This window comes from Silurus aristotelis, assembly GCF_946808225.1.
Source record: "Silurus aristotelis genome assembly, chromosome: 13".
In the NCBI taxonomy this organism is placed as follows: Eukaryota; Metazoa; Chordata; class Actinopteri; order Siluriformes; family Siluridae; genus Silurus; species Silurus aristotelis.
In genome coordinates this window covers 27,474,577-27,492,371 of record NC_139586.1, presented here as the reverse complement: position 1 = coordinate 27,492,371, position 17,795 = coordinate 27,474,577, and the positions used below count along the sequence as shown (strand labels likewise).

At 38.9% G+C, this 17,795-nt stretch overlaps 1 protein-coding gene across 5 annotated transcripts in view; it reads left to right on the top strand.

Moving 5' to 3' along the window:
• Positions 1-9,665: 9,665 nt before the first annotated feature.
• The window catches only part of nfia (nuclear factor I/A), a 148,822-nt gene continuing 140,692 nt past the window's right edge, over positions 9,666-17,795 (top strand). The window contains exons 1-2 of one of the 5 annotated variants that reach the window (XM_083559253.1): positions 9,666-11,190; positions 15,556-16,084. In XM_083559253.1, the coding sequence (XP_083415379.1) occupies positions 11,164-11,190; positions 15,556-16,084 (556 nt within the window). In that variant the 5' untranslated portion in view covers positions 9,666-11,163. The remainder of the gene's footprint in view (positions 11,191-15,555; positions 16,085-17,795) is intronic. The other 4 variants (XM_083559252.1, XM_083559254.1, XM_083559255.1 and 1 more) reach the window with 4 other exon arrangements.

Below are 17,795 nucleotides of genomic sequence, written 5' to 3'. Positions count from 1 at the left end.
TATAATTTGTTATAATAGCAATTATAAAATAACAGTGTTAATATAAAATCACATTTTTGTGTGATTTTTGGAAGGAAAAAAATCGAGTTTGATTCCAGACTAATGAATAATCACAAGAAAAAAAAGTCATAATTATATGTTTGTAGATTTGACTTTGACTTAAGTGCAGGGTCGATTCACACAACGTTTTTTGTTTTAGTATAGCAATATTTAAAAATTCACAAAAAATGATGTAAATGGGTGAATCATTTGACGTGTTTGTGTCCAGATGTTAGTTATTACACATCAGTCTGCTGTTATCAGTCTTTTGTGTGATTTTTGCAGGAAAGAAAAATCGAATTTGATTCAAGATTAATAAAAAAGAAAGTCATAATTATAGTATAAGAATAGTTTAATTCTATTTTTCATAGATTGTTGTTTTTAAGTTGGACTTTTCACCTAAGTGCAGAATATTTTTGGTTCATGTTTTTACTTTTTAGTATAGCAATATAAAAAAAAATGGATATAGATGGGAAAAAGATGTGATATGTTTGTGTTCTGAGGTTATTTATAAAACATCAGTCTGCTGTTATCAGTCTTTTTTTGCAGGAAGGGAAAATCGGATCTGATTCAAAAATATTGGATAATTGTAAGAAACAACTCACAATTTCAGGGTTTGCTCATGAGAATGATAATATTTTGTCGGCCAGAGAAGCACAATATAGTGTTCCGTCAGTACACAGGCAGTGAGCAGTGTGTGTTTGTGAATGAGTGCAGGCTGGCTGATATGCTGGGTTGATTTACACATCCCTGTGTGTGTGTGTGTGTGTGTGTGTGTGTGTGTGTGTGTGTGTGTGTGTGTGTGTGTGTGTGTGTGTGTGTGTGTGTGTGTGTGTGTGAGAGAGAGTGTTCTTGGGCCAATCTTGGCTTTGATCCATTGCTTGCATATCAACGGCAGCAGGTGGAGCTCACACCACCCCAGAGAGAGAGAGAGAGAGAGAGAGAGAGAGAGAGAGAGAGAGAGAGAGAGAGAGAGAGAGAGAGAGAGACAGACAGACAGACAGACAGACAGACAGACAGACAGACAGACAGACAGACAGACAGACAGAGAGAGAGAGAGAGAGACAGACAGACAGACAGACAGACAGACAGACAGACAGACAGACAGACAGAGAGAGACAGACAGACAGACAGACAGACAGACAGACAGACAGACAGACAGACAGACAGACAGACAGACAGACAGACAGACAATATTGAGGCCTAAAACACACACACACACACACACACACACACACACACACACACACACACACACACACACCCACACACAGGCTGAAATAAAGAACTATATAATACCCTGAATATACAGTCTATTTAAATATTGATTTTCCAAAAAAAAAAACACCCAAGCAGAAGATTGTAATTAAATAAAAAAAATCATTAGCGTCAGGAAAAGCAGCGCCGCGGCTCGGTTCAGAACACGACTGAGGAAGCCCTGCTATATTTGACCTCGCCGGATGGGTTTCGGCGTATCCAGTGTGGAAGGTTTTGAAAGCACAGCTTGCTTAAGCAGCACAGTCGTGCAGGAGTAAGGGGATCCTCTGCCCCGCTGCTTGTTGTTTATTCATAAGGCTCGGCTCTGCGAGGCCTCGGAGGCAAGCTGCTCCGGAGCTGGATAATGTTATTACCCCCAGGCTGCTTAAGCAGAACTGAGCGCCAGCTTCAACAGATCCACACAATCTCGCTCTGTATCCTCTCCTCCACACCACACACTACAAACACACACACACACACACACACACACACACACACACACTGCTCTCCAGAACCTGCCATGCAGGTGTGTGGTATGAACTGTGGTGTGGGAGCAGATTCAGCATGAGAGTAATTTACTGTAAATTTAGATCCTCTGCCTCCCAGACTATTGATATTTCTAATATTTAATACACAGGTTTCTTTTATACTGTGTGTTTAGGATATTTACTAAAAATGTGAACCTTATTTTTTTTTACGCATACAAAATTCAAGCACAAAATCTATGAATTTGCATCACGAAAAATGACGGAAAAAGAGTCATGATGCCTGATACATTTCTTTAGAACCTGACCATCTATAGAGGTTTGTCTATTGAAAGATCACCCTCTTGTGGTTTTGTGGGGAATCCTATAAAGAGGGGGGCAGAAGGAGGTCGCTGCTTTCTGATATATATATATATATATATATATATACACACACACACACACACACACACACACACACACACACACACACACTCCAGCAGGGCTAAGCTTCACGTGGAGTAACACGAAACAGCGCAATGTCTTCAAAACAGATCCGGTTCCAAATGCTAAATAATGTACGCGTAACATGTCTTATTTACGATTGTATTATAAACCATGAATGTATAAATATGTAAACATAAAAGAAGAGTAAAAATATATTTTTTTATTTTATAAAAATGCAGAGATATAAATTTACTTCAAGTGTATCATCATGAGAATAAACAATATTTATAAGAATTTGTATAAAGTCTGCATGCAATCATCGTATTGTTTAATGCTTTATGATAAAATATCATTTAAACTTTATACATTTTTCAAAGACAGAATATAATATAATTCCGTTTTGCACTTTTTATATTTTATATTTTATATATATATATATATATATAATTATACATATAGAAAATCTTGCACAAAATCATATTTATGCTCGTTTTAGTAAACCAAATAATAATAATAAAAAAAAAAATAATAATAATAATAATAATTATAATTATAATAATAATAATAATTATAATAATAATAATAATAATAATAATGTGTAATATGATGAATATATTTATAATATGATGGATATATTTTCTGACCAAAACATCACACTATCTGTCTTTTTTTCCTTGCACCTCATTCTATCCTTTTCGGCGTCTCGAATACAATGGTTTTGAAGGCAGATAAATGTAATATATTTTATATTTAACTGTTCAATCTGATGTCATCTGGGACATACTGAAATATAGCCCTAATAGTAACTGATCAGTTGCAGCTTAGACTCTCATTTGTGTTTTCTTTTTTAATTTTTTTTATTCAGAATACTTCAATTCAACCATATGAGAAAGACTAATATCAATTAGACTGTGCAACATTCAACATAAATTATAATAATAATATTACTATTACTATTAATATTAATATTAATAACACTCATCATCAGCATCAGCATCATTATTATCAGTATTCAAGATTCATGAGTTTATTTTCAGCTGTAAAGGAAGCAGTCTGTTACTCCATACAATGAAGTTCTTACTCTGTGAATCCTGAGCAGCTTATAACATCAATTTTGGGACATAAAGTGATTTATGGACGAAGATTGTGCCCATTGTAAGTGTGTGTGTGTGTGTGTGTGTGTGTGTGTGTGTGTGTGTGTGTGTGTGTGTGTGTGTGTGTGTGTGTGTGCAATATATATATATGGTTGTTTATTTATTTGCTTGTTCATCGATTCATTAATTTTATAAAAGGTAGTTTTATTTCATGTGCTGTAATGCGTACTGTTTGTCGCTAGAGGGAGTCTTGGCCTGCTTTTTATTAGAAATAAGACCAAAATGATGTGTAAACAATCAGGAATAACAAATAGGTTTCAGAGCTTCAGACCGGGTCATGTCAATGTGGTATAATAATTATAAATAGAATTAAATAATAACAAAAATGAGAGTAAAAATAATCATCATCATTATGACGATGACGATCATCATCATCATCATGACGATGAGGAGGATGATGTCATCCGTTTCCACTTCATTTCGGTCAGGTGTTGCAATTTAATTGTTGTAAATTTTATATTTACAAAAATGTTTCGCTTTTATATAATTTAAAACGTGATATAATTCACAAAATATGTGCCTGACTGCTCATTTTTGTGTCTTTTAAATTACTGCACACTTTTCAAACTAAATATTTTTATAAGTATGGATGTCAATATTGGCTAAATGATCTGCCTGAATTATATATTTGTTTAAATTTGTTCAAATTCAATTGATCATTTATACACTCCATGTGAAAGATGAAAAATATCGATACGCCCTCTATGGATATTTCTAGTCAAATTAAATGATTGTTTTCATAACTTTAATTTATTATTTCAATTAAGATAAAAAAAAAGTGAGGAAATGTGTTTCATTTCTTTGCTACTTAAATTTTTTATTTTCATCACATGCACACACGAGTACTTTTCTCTTTCTCTTACACACAAACACAAAGCAGAACAGTTCAGGGTGAAGAAAGTGTGTATTGAAAGTTTTTGTTTATAATATTACCATGGCTTCTGGTGGAGAACGTCACCTTGAACACCATCATTAAGGCTGTTTGGGGTTTTTTCTTTTATTCCGATAAAAATGTAGTAAAACTGCTAATGATGCAGTGTTTGATCACAGATTTCTCTCTATAACGGGAACGTTTTTTTCCTGATCGTTATTCACGCTGCAAAAGATGCGACTTGATCACATTATCGGATAATATCGAATTCATATCGAAAAGGGAAAAAAAAAAGATTGCGGTGCCTGCAATTGTAATGTGATTCCTTTTTTTTAAGGAAAAAATATCTAAGAATTGAGGTTTCCATAATATAAATAGAATAGAATAGAAACCCAAGATACCAAGTTTGGGAGGTTGCCCAATCTCGATCCAGTGTGTAAAATAATACAGAAGTACAGTTCAGTAAATAAATGCGATTTATTGTGAGTAATCTGCATGGAGGAATAATAATATCTACGATTTTTTCGTTGGAAGGTCAATTATTGGCACTCTTCCTAAGTGATGTCGCTGTGCGCAAAAACGCACGAAAACGCCGCCCGACAATTAATTTAATAATCATTTCTATTATTAGTAAAGAATTTAGGATTTCGTTTTCTGCTCGGAAAAATCATCTGTCTGGTCTCTACAAACTGAGCTAAACTTTTGGAGAGTTTCTCCATGCATTCTAGATTTTTTCTATATGCATGTGTATATTGCGCTTTCTTAATCCCAAACTCGTGCGTCGTGGGAAGTGCGTTCATAATGATAATAAACAACAAAAAACAACCCCGATCACGCATCTCTAGACTTCAGCTCACGCATTTCCAGACTTTTCCATCTTGCACTTACCTTTTCCCCCCTGCAGATGGAGAACATTTTACCCGCTTCCCCTTTTTCCCCATGCTGTGCGCTCGCCGTGTCTCATGTTGAACCCCGAACGCTGCGTAAAGTCTGTTCCTCTTGTAGACTCTACTGCCTTTTTTTCCGCGTCCGTGCCATTCTGCCTCACAAAAAAAAGCCCTGGCACAAATACACAATCTCCCTCTCACACACACACACTTGCCTTGGCATGTAATATCTCTCCGTGGAGCTTGGCAGAAAAGATAAGACTTGGAGAAAGCTCTTGGACATTAAGAGACAAAACAAACCCCATGTCGATGAGTTTATTTAAATAAGTTTTTCTTCTTATTATTATTATTATTAATATTTTGTAGGTTGTAGCCATCTATCAGAGTGCATAATTGTGCTGTGGTTCGAGGCAGGCCTTGGGTTGACTTCGTTAGACCTCAAAGCTGTTAGGGGGTTAAAGCTCATTTATCATAATGTGATAAATTGGCATATTGATGCAGGGTCATATAATTTTATGATAGGTTGAGTTTTAAACCATAATTCATGCTTTATGAGTTCATCTTCATCAAGCGGAGGAATCTGGATGTTAGACAGAGATTATAGCGAGATTTATAACTATTAGAAATATTTAATGTGAAGGATTTGATCTCTGTATTAAAAAACTGTAGCAATTCAGTATAAAATAAGTGTTCTCATCTGATGTATGTTTAGAGCTGGGACCAGTATTGTGGTTCACTTCATTAGTGGGTTATTTTTGTTCCTGAAGATGTAAGGATGTTCCTGAAAATGTAGACATCCCAGGAACTACTTCATCATTTCTCATCTCACTTCTAGACTGATCACAAATGCATGCAGTTCAGTCACTGAAACGTTAAATAATTTAGACTACTCGTTTGATAGTCACTGTATGTGATGCCCAAAGGTTCGTGTTGTGAAACTCGTACTAAACCTAGATGTTTTACAGTAGCAGAGGAGATAAATATTCGTGGCCGTGGTTGATGCTGTCAGATTACCCTGCCGTCACCCCAATGTGACCCCGTGCTACATGTTTTTTTGCCCCTCACCGGCGCTGTTCATTCATGCAGTGCTGAAATGTGGTTCATGGTCGGAGTACTTCTTGTGTGTTAAAATACTGAATGTCTGGCTATAGACAATGAGCCTTTACTTCATCTGGCAGAAGCTGCAGTGTCCATGACAGAGGTGACTCGAATGCTAATCTCGTTTTTCTCTTACAAAAGACCCTACTAATGAGGCTGGTGCACTGATTGCAAGTTGCACAATTTACACATAAATATTGCAGAAATGTCCGCAGTGTATCTATATTTAGAAAGGGTTATACGTCACGTATGGATTTGTATTATTGAAACCGTTTTTGATGAGGAACATAATATAGGACGTTTCTTTGAAAGTCCTTCGTCAGCAGAATATCGCCAGCCTCTCTGTTTATTATTGAAGCGCACCACAGTTACTCGTTGTGGCTTATTGCATTTATTGATATTTCATTTGCATGCATCAAGTTCCTAATTGCGATTGACTTTTTGTCCACGTTTATATCTTTGAGGAATTCCATAATGGAGACGTACGTGCAGGCGATGTCGAAGTTGCGTTTTGTTCATATTAAACTCGAACACAGACGAATCCTCGAAAAATCAAGTGCATCCTGTCCAGTCTGTAGCTTATTATAGTAGAGTCATTTATCATATAATTAGTACATTGTTATTGTTAGGATCAGATTTGGTTGAAACAGCAGTTTAAAGTATACTTCATACTGTCCTAAAAAAATAAAATCCTAATGATAAATGTTTCTGCCATTAACCATGTGGATGGTCATGAAACTGAGTGTATTATTATTTCATTTTATTTATCTTCCCTATAGGATCATGGCTAAAACCCAAGAACATGGATATAAGGCTTAGTTACAGCATTACGTCATAATTATTAAAGTATTAGTCGTCCACTTTGGTTGACCTTTTGTAAAGAACATTTGTTTCCTTCTAAGGAATCATAGCAGCGCTTGAAATAATATCTTTAATTATTACGTCCATGCCATGCGACACAGGCTTAAAAGGGCTACAAGGAGCGAGCAGTATAATCGAAATTCAAAGTGTAAGGCCCTAAAGGTTTGCAGCTTGCCTTTGATAAGGCTGCAGGGCACATAGAGAAATCCCCAGTGTTGAATGAACTCTGTGTTCATTTGTGTCCAGCTGGACCTAGATGAAACACTGCAGGTGTTAATTCAACATGGGGTGGGGGTGGTGGAGAGACACACTCTGTATAGAGTCAATGCTTTTGTCTGGAGATTCACCGCAGTTTCCTGTTAACCACAAAAACAAGGTTATGACTACATCCCAGATGCAAACTACTGCACTAAATAGTGTCTTAAAAATAGTCAGACCGATATCAGGGGTTGTTTTGTGTATATACTCAGAATAATGGCTACTAAGTCCAATTACTTATGGTCTATCCATGTCACTGAGGCTTGAATGATCAAGTTAAAAGTTATGTACTGAAGGCACACAAGGCTTTTCCTTGATAATTCCACACCAGGGACAAATAAAAGAAGAGTTTAGTAGTATTTTTTTTTTCGACTGTATTACACACTCCAGTAGAAAGTCTGAAGCTTATGATGCTGTTATTCCTCCCAGAATAGACAGGAAAAAAAAAACTTGTTTTGACTCTCGAAAAACGACATGAACTGCGATATTTTGACAGTTTGCTTCCATCTGTGTTTGTTTTCCTCCCACTGTAGTCTAATTTCGTGCAGTCGCTTAAAATGTGCAGCTTTTTAAAACCGACAAGTTTCCATACAACAAGTAATGTTGTGCTGCAAACCTTAAGAAAGCGTCTGCACTAATATGCGCAAAATGTAATAATAATGCAACAAAAATGTGGCCAGTCGCTTATTTCGAGAACTTACAATAAGATACCTGTCAGCGTTTTGAAAAATAAACATCATCAATAAATAAGAGATTGTCTAGGACTGATTATCCTCTACACTATATGTATACCATCTGCATAGATAGTTAGATAGTTAGATAGATAGATAGATAGGCAATGCAGGCAGGCAGGCAGACAGACAGACAGACAGACAGACAGACAGACAGACAGACAGATTTTTTTTTTAGATGGTGGCTGTTGTGGTTTGAGTCTCCTGTAAATATGCGACAGTCACATCATTTTTTTTTTCTTTGACGTTGATCTCGTCCAATCAGAGTGCAGCTTCACCTAGCCGTAGCCGCCCCCCCACCCCCCGTACGCACGCGCTACTGCACCAAGTTTAGTGTGATCACTATTACACTCTTTGACCTGGAGTTCTGGCAGTGTGCAGGGAGTTCAACACTTGAACAAAGTCGAAAAGCTTAATTGACACTGCAATCTCGGAGGTATTGAAATAAATAATAATAATAATAATAATAATAATAATAATAATAATAATAATAATAATAATAATAAAACAGGAGATCTATACCCTCTTTACCCATCTTTAGTAGGAACCCTTTCCAAATACCCTAAAATCATTAACTCTCCAAAACAAAGTGCTGGAGGAACAACGACTTCATATCTCACCGGGGTCGAATCAATAGTTTACGCACTTCTGAGCTCTTCCTGCCTGAAGTCCACGTGTGAAGTTGTGGAGCACTGTTTAGAAGCACTGGCTAGGGGGCGCCCCAGCAGCCTTCCACCGGAAAAAGCTCACGGAGAAACCCGGTGCAAGACGCCATATCAACTCGGTCTCAAGGAGAAATGCTGTTCCTGTAGATTTAATAACACTCACTGAGATGTGCTGGAGCTTTTATAACTTCATGTCAGGTTTTAAGTGTGTGTTATCTTAAAGAGCTCAATCAGTACTTCCCTTCTTCTACCTGGAAACATTGAAACCTGATTTAAAGTACATAAATTTAGATCATAAGTAAGGTTGAAAAACACGACTCCTTCATATCACCCTGGATTATGTACAGGTTTAATCTGAATTTGACCTTGTTTGGTTTTAACCTTCATGAATGAGTATTTAGATGAGAAGCTGTTACATGTGTTTGTATTAAAATTGCTTTAATGTGAGTCATTCACTTTTATAAGAAGATTTATTGATCCTATTTCCTGATCTGGAGATCCAAGATGGCCTTGGATTATCATTTGGCCTAAAATCTGATCCAAAAAGAAGTTCTGATTTATATTTTTAATTTGATTTAAAAAAAAATTGACTTGTAACCTGATATCTGATGTCCATCAAAAATTAGACATTATATATATATTTAAATCATATCCACTGAATTTGGATATCCAATCTAACCGTGGATTATAATCTGACCTCATATCTGATGTTCAAAGACTCAACATGTTAAAGATAAAATTGAGCTGAATTTTTTTTTAATACAATTGTCGGATTGAAAAAAATCCAAATCCGACTTGTAACCTGTTTGTGTGTGTGTGTTTGTGTGTGTGTGTGTGTGTGTGTGTGTGTGTGTGTGTGTGCGTGTGGAGAGAGAAAGAGAGAGTCTGTTTTACCGGACTGTCTTATTTCTCGCTCGTCCAAGTTTCAACATTGCACTTGGGAGAAGTTCTGGTTTTAAAGCCTCGTTTAACTTCATCGCCTCTGTTCCGAAATGCACTCGTGTTCACACCACCGTGTAGAAATCAAGCACGCGCGTTGAGCTCACAGTGGACCTTCTTGGAAAAAGGAAGTGTGGTGTGTGTTTTTTTTCCCCCCCGTTCTTTAGTTATTTAAACCACTTGGAGACCCGGTTGCTCGGAATCTGGTCTCCTCGGTTGGAGCAGGGTGTCGGCTGGACGGCGGTGTTGTCCCGCCTGAGCCTCGGTGGGAGTCGGAGGGCGCTGTGCTGCTGAGGGGACGAACCAGAGGAGAGCGTTTCTCCTTCAGGGCAAAAAAAAAAAAAAAAAAAAAAGAAAAAAAAAAGAAAAGTGCGAGCTCGGAGCTCGGAGCTCGGCGCGGGACTGCAGCTCGTCTCCGCTCTCCGCTCTCCCGGCTCACTTTGCGCTTTTCTTTACACACACACATACACACACACACACACGCGCGCGCGTGGGATCGGGTGCCGGCGTTTTTTTTTTCTTTATTTCCTTTCTTTCTAAATTCCAATTAATTAATTAACTCCACCGTTAATTAATTGATTCTCCGTAATCTCGCAACAGGCGGAACATGCCGTCCCGCGTCGTCCCGCGTCTCCTCCGCGGATCTCGCCGCGGTCTCCGCGTCAACCTCGTTCTCGGCTCCGCGAACCCCCAGATCGCCCCACGCCTGCGAATGCGATGGTCGGCTTGACGATCGCGGACGATCAACAGCCCCTGGGTCCGTGCGAGACACCCGGAATGGCGCTCTGAGTTCCTCCAGGACATCTCGAGGATTTCATATATTTATTTATATACATATATGACACTTATGTTGCTTATTTTTATTCGCTCTGAATGAGATGCAGGATAAAAAACCGGCGCTTCCTTAAAATCTTTTTTTAATTTTTTATTATTATCATAATCTATAAAAGCGGTGAAAGTGTGTGAGTGTGTTTTGGTTTTTTTTTTTTCCGCCTCTCCGCGACGGGACAGTTCTGAGCTCTCAAAGTTGTGTGATGGTTTGGGCTGCGACTCGACGGCGGCTTGTGACGGCGGACGGAGTGCGGAGAGTGCGGGGGGAAGCCGCGGCTCCGAGGCGGGGTTAAAGTTCTCCACGGAGCGCCGGGAGGATCGCGCTTAGGAACAGTCGGAAATGTGAAAGCAAGCAAGAAGCAGCCTTTCCCCCTTTCTCTCTCTCTCTCTCTCTCTCTCTCTCTCTCTCTCTCTCTCTCTCTCTCTCTCTCTCTCTCTCTCTTTTCTGTCTCTTCTTTTTTTTCTTTTCACACACACACACAAACACACACACACACACACAGCCGGACGCTGCGATCCCAAGTAAACGGACACACACACACACACACACACATATCAACACGTACATACATAAACACTCCGATTCGTTACAGTTATCCAAACACACGCACACACACACACACACACACACACACACACTTCACCAATTCGAGCACCAGATATGTATTCTCCGCTATGCCTAACACAGGTAAGTGATATTTATTTATGTGCGTGTTTGTTTGTAGTGTGTGTGTGTGTGTGTGTGTGTGTGAGTGTGTGTGAAAGTGTTTCCTGTGCGGGATCGAGCTTTTGTAGATTGCATGGGCCTGGCTTTGAGACTGGAGAAACTTCATGTGCAAGAACATTTGTGGTCTGACAGAGCAAAGTCGCACATGGCGGATGGCGCCCACCTTACCTAATATTTACACACACACACACACACACACACACACACACACACACACGCATGCATGCACACACACACACACACACACACACACACACACACACACACACTCATACACTAATATGTCGGGCTTTTTAGGAATGCACATGTCCAGCTGTTGACCGCGGATTTATTTGATCCTGGTCTGGAGTGTGTGTAAGACAGATATGTGTAGCTGAAGGCGCGCGCGCTCTCGGACCCGCAGAAACTTTTTATTTTGTTGCAGTTTTTTGATCACGATGGTCATTTTTATACAATTCACTTTTCTAACAAGTTCAAGTTCAAGACTTGTTGTGGCTATAGAAAAAAACTTGACACTTAGGACAGACACACTTTTATGACGGGTTGGTTCACACACACACACACACACACACACACACACACACACACACACACACACACACACACACACACACACACACACACACACACACACACACACACATGACTGGATAGTGTAGGTGTTTATACACGCCATAATATCTGCACAGCTCGAGCTTTTTTTTAATGCATTCAACACACACATCACCTGTACACCTTTTCATTTCGATTCATTTTAATCACATGGATAATTTAGTGAAACTTAAAAAAAAAAAAAAACCTGACTTTATTTGCTTTCACTAAGGACTTTAAGGATTAAAGAGCAAGTAAATAAAAATAAGCAGCTTCTGGCCTGATTTTCCTTTTTTTTGTAATGAATTAATTTTATTTTATGATTTTTGTAATTTTTTTTTTATTAAATTTTTTTTTATAAGAATTATTAAAATAGACTTGTGTATGTAACAGAATTTCTGGCAAATAAGTGAAGCAAAAAGATGTCAAATATGTGAAAAAGGTCAAACCTTTGGGGTATAATTCCACTATACAGGTGACTGATGATTTCACTATAGTCTGAGTAATTTTTTTAACATTTTACCTTTTAATATTTTAATTATAATCTACCGTGCATCAGTTAGAATCTACGAGTAAAACGCATATATCTTTGCTGAAATTTGTCTCACCAGGATATTTTTATGAATTTATAAATGCGTTTCTAAAGTAATATTGGGGACCGACAAGCCTGAAGGGCCTTCAACATGCTCTGATCCCATCAAACATCTTTAATTATAACGTACCTATTTATTTATACTACAGACGAATGCCTTCACTGGTGTTCACATGTACACCATTTCTTTTTCCTGTTTTTTAACAGATTTTTAAAACAGTATGTATTGATTTTATGATTTCAGCATTGGCAGCAGTAATATTTATAAACTCTTCCGTGTCTGCTCCATGCAGCAGCAAAATATTTTAGATTAAAAAACAGATTTTTTTTCCCAAGACTTAAACAAGCTGCTGTAGCAAAACGTTGTTGTTGTTGTTGTTGTTTTTTTCCTCTCATCGGTTGTGATGGATTAATTAGTGCTATATAATGGAGCTTCAGCTTACAGGGCTTTAGAATTGGTTTGAGGTTTTTGGGACAGCATTAAAATGATTGCATTGTAAGAACAGGCTCGTGCATCGATTAAGTGCTCAGAGGAGATGTCCATCCTTGTCTGCTGTGCTGCAGGATGAAGACAACGTGTTATTTGTCATTTCATTTTTATTTAGTTTTTTTTTTTTTTTTTTTTTTTGGGGGGGGGGGGGAATTCAATGTTGCCCTGTGAGCATCAGAAATTCTTGATTGATTATTTAAATTGCTGATAATGAAGTATTTGGGAATTAGCATGTGATATGCATATAATATACATAAAATAAAAATAAGAATAAAAAACAAACAGTGAATAATATGCATATTACCAGCAAATCTAAATTTATATTTGTTACTATATATATATATATATATATTTATTTATTTTTTTTACTCAAGCTCATAGTTGAACTTATTGGTTTAAACTTTTCTGTCTTTTCGACCCCAATGCCACTATTGTTCTATATACGGAGGCCCTACGATAAGACAGGGGGGGAACTGGGTCACATCACGAGTCTGGGAGAAAAATCTTTTGACTTTTTCATGCCAGTTTACATTATTGCTTTGTGTGTGTGTGTGTGTGTGTGTGTGTGTTTGTGTGTGTGTGTGGGGTGCACGAACAACTGACGTGCTGTATTTGGGCTGCTTCTCACCCCTCTGTAAGTAGAGCACCATTAGCCAGCAGTTTCGCCTGAGCTGCGTTCACTTCCATGGGGAGACGTGCAACAAAGAGAGAAAGTGAGCCCTGTCGACTCCCTGATAATTAGGCCTCTGTGATGTTGAGCCGGAGGAGAGAGTAACTACACGACAGGATTACTATTATTCCTCTTTTAAATGACGGGTTTTTTTTGTTGAATTAATGGGGGGGGGGGCAGGGGGGCTTTTTAAAGACACTGCAGCCTTTTCGGAGTAAAGGTAGTTCACTTGAACTTTTAGAAACCTGTTTTATGGGGACGGATTGTGTCAATTGGACATTTTTAATATTGCATGCTTTTACAGTATGCATAATAATAATAATAATAATAATAATAATAATTTGAATAATAATAATAATAATGCAAATTATGATTTGAATAATATTTCTAATATATACTCAAATAAAAATAAATCGCTTACATACACACTTGTATTAGAAGAAATTGTAAATTATCTTGTATTTATCCAAAAATATAAAATGTACGCATATTTGTATATGTACCGTATATAACGCATATGCATAAGCAGCGTACGTAAATAATTTCGAAGGCTCAGTAATGATAAATTTGTGCTTGTGAGTCGAAATGACCTACTAAAAAATACCTTAGTGACAGAATGCTAGAATTTATATTATTCTTATTAATGTTTCGTCATTTTCGAAAAGTTGTTCCCGCACAAGTTTTAGAAATCGTGCCGAAATCTCGAAAGCAATGCACGTATAAAACGGAGATAAATATGCAACGTTATTCATTTTATGCCTTTCGATAATGGGCGCATTATGACTGTGGATTATTGCACTTGCGTAGGATTTAATACAAATCTTAAACTTGGGCGCAGTTCTAACGCTGAAGAAGTTTTTAGGTGCAATGTATTATCATATATAGCATAAGTCAAGTCTGTACCGAGTATTAAAATGGGCGGTATTTAAATTCGTGTAGTATTTGACTCGGTTCTGCGCACATAAAATCGAAGTTGCCCTTTGCCCACTTGCTGGCAAGCCGTTCATGCTCAATCTGTGGCTTCTGGGGCACGTAACGCTGCTAAGGGTGTTTGCAGAAACGCTATTTTACTGTTTGGCAGGTTGCCAGCGTTCTTTTGTATTTTCTTTAATCTCTGTAGTTCTCTGTGTGTAAAAAAAAAATCCCTGTATTTAAAGTCAGGCTCATATTAGTTATTTGCTTAATTATTAGCTCTACAAAGCTGTACGTTCGACTTCTAAAGCTTTGACTGACTGCTAATACGAATGATTGGTTTTTGTTGGATTGGTAAAGAAGGAAAAGTGTTTTATGTAAGAAAAAAGGGTCAAACTAAATATCATTTTTTTTCAATATTTATTTTTCGATATTTTTTAATTGATCTAATAATAGCAAGGTTAACCAAAAATCTGTTCACATCCCATTCCTTCTTCAAGCACACACTCCTCCATTGTCGGATCGGTGTGTCTGTGCGTTTGTGTGGTGTCTGTATGTATGTGTGTGTTGTGTGTGTATGTATGTGCAACTTTATAGAGAACGGATAAAAATAGCTGGTCTGATTTCCCTTTTTGGTTGTTTCTTTTTCTCGACCCTGGCAGACCCTTACAGACCCGCATTCTTGCCGGCGAGCCAAGATACGGCCTAGCCAGGCCTCTCACACACACACACACACACAGAGTCAAACACACACATACTCATGCTCAAACCCCACAGTCCCTTTCCTCTTATTGAGGGTTTCCCTTTTGTAATTAATCTTAAGGAAAATAACTAAAAACGTTATGAATTGACGGCGATGAATCGATCTGTACGCGGTATTGAAATTCGTATGTGCATGCAATCAAGGAAGAAACGATAGAATCTTTTTTTTCTTATAAGATCTCCGGCGATCATCAGTTTTATTTAACACCACGTGTGACTGTGATTTGCGATGCAAAGTTGTTTTGCTGCAGGCTCCCTTTTTTCCATTTCCCCCTGCCCCTGATTTTGTGCTCTGCCGCTTGTTTGCAGGATGAATTCCATCCTTTCATCGAAGCACTGCTGCCCCACGTGCGTGCGTTCGCCTACACTTGGTTTAACCTGCAGGCCCGCAAGCGAAAGTACTTCAAGAAGCACGAGAAGCGCATGTCCAAGGAAGAGGAGCGCGCCGTGAAGGACGAGCTGCTGAGCGAGAAGCCCGAGGTCAAGCAGAAGTGGGCGTCGCGGCTGCTGGCCAAACTGCGCAAGGACATCCGGCCAGAGTTCCGCGAGGATTTCGTGCTCACCGTGACGGGGAAGAAGCCTCCGTGCTGCGTGCTCTCCAACCCTGACCAAAAAGGCAAGATGAGAAGGATCGACTGCCTGCGCCAGGCGGACAAAGTGTGGCGCTTGGACCTGGTCATGGTGATTTTATTCAAAGGTATTCCCCTCGAAAGTACTGACGGCGAGAGGCTGGTGAAATCGCCGCAGTGCTCGAACCCAGGCTTGTGCGTGCAGCCGCATCACATAGGAGTTTCCGTTAAGGAGCTGGACCTCTACTTGGCCTACTTCGTCCATGCGGGTAAGTCCCCTTTTGTTATCGGTTAGACGTCAAAACACACAAACTGTACCGTCGTATATGTAAAAATGTATTAACGCTGGGTTAAGCGTTCTCAGGCGGTGTGCTAGTCTTGTGTTATATTCAACGCACTCCTGCAAAACCTCTCATATACACATAAAAGCACCATTCGGAGACATGCGACCGCCATGTCACCTCCTCAACACCCTGTTTACCAGTATACACACTTCTCCCCGGCTCAAAGAAGTTTTTATCAGTGATTAATTATTTAAATACTGCTAATGGTCGTGTTCTCGTTTGCAGCTACAATCCCATTTTTTCATGTCATGTATTTGATTTGGAAATACAATATTGAAGCAGCCTACTGTTTGCTGTAAAAAAGCGTGGATTAACTCCAACCACATCGACTCCTGTCACGGTTCATCCCATACGCGATGGGCGCAAATATCTGATGTAGCAACTGTTAATTGGCACGAGGCAGCAGGGGATCCGTCTTTTTCGCCGACAGCAACACAAACACGAGCTTTCACTTGGAAGGAAGGCGCGTCGTTTCATCAGACGGACTTGAATTACTTTCATTTCCTCCTGCTCGCAAAAATTGTTGTTTGGAAGCCAGAGCGAGTTGGCAGCGAAAGCCCGTTTTATTGGTGAAAGGAACGGGAAAAATATACCCCTCTCCCCACCCCCTCGCCTCGAACTCCCCCAAATTCCCACCTCCACACTAATATTTCTGATTCGATTGGGTATTGTCCAAGATATTTTTTTTCTTGGGTGGAAGAAAAAATGCAGGTTCATGCAGATTAACACACTTACGGAGTTTGTCAAAGGTTGTACGATATGAATGATATCGACGTTGGCCTGTAATCATTTGTTCAAAAATCGCCCAGCAAAAGAAACTCTGGTTGTGCTCACAAACTAAAAATTCCACATGAGCGCTCGTTTGCTTACTGCTAGTGTCTGTGATGATCTGTATAAAAAAAGCCAACGCTGCACTAATTAACGACAATAGACGTGAGGACTCGAACGCACACCACAGCACGGCTGGAACTCGTTTCCTTAGAGCTTCCGAATCCTGAGATTTAATGTCTGATCCTTGCGAACAGTCTTGAGAAGTCAAAGAAAACGAGCGTTTTACAAAGTGGAGTGTAATTTTATTGCTCTGCTGCTTTCGCTTTTTTTTTTCCCACACAAACTCCCTCTCCTTTTACTCCATCTTCAGGCATGTACAATCCGATCAGGTTTCCCCTTCTGTCATTTCTCCAGCAGTGGATCGCCACTGAAGCCACCGGCGTTGTAAGACAGGCTGACCATGGCCAGAGTGATGGGGTTTACGGGGCACGACGACTGTAGCGATACGACAAAATTGTACAAATATTTTTACGCTTCGCTCGGCAGGCAAGCGCAGCAGCGTATTCTCCGCCCTCCATTTACGAACGACCACATAATCGTTTAACAAAACCACATAAACGTATTCAACAAAATACATAATTTAGCAAAATAGAGAAATTTACGGTGAAGTACTGTAACAATTTTACAGTACTCCACCGTAAATTTCTCTATTTTGCTAAATTCTGTATTTTGTTAAATTATTAACAAATTACAGTATACAACCCCATACTATCACTATGGGAGCGGCGGATCGTAGTTGATTTCTTGATCAGTGCGGATTCGTTGCAGATTTTTAACGATCGCCAAATAAAAGCCTTTTTTTTCC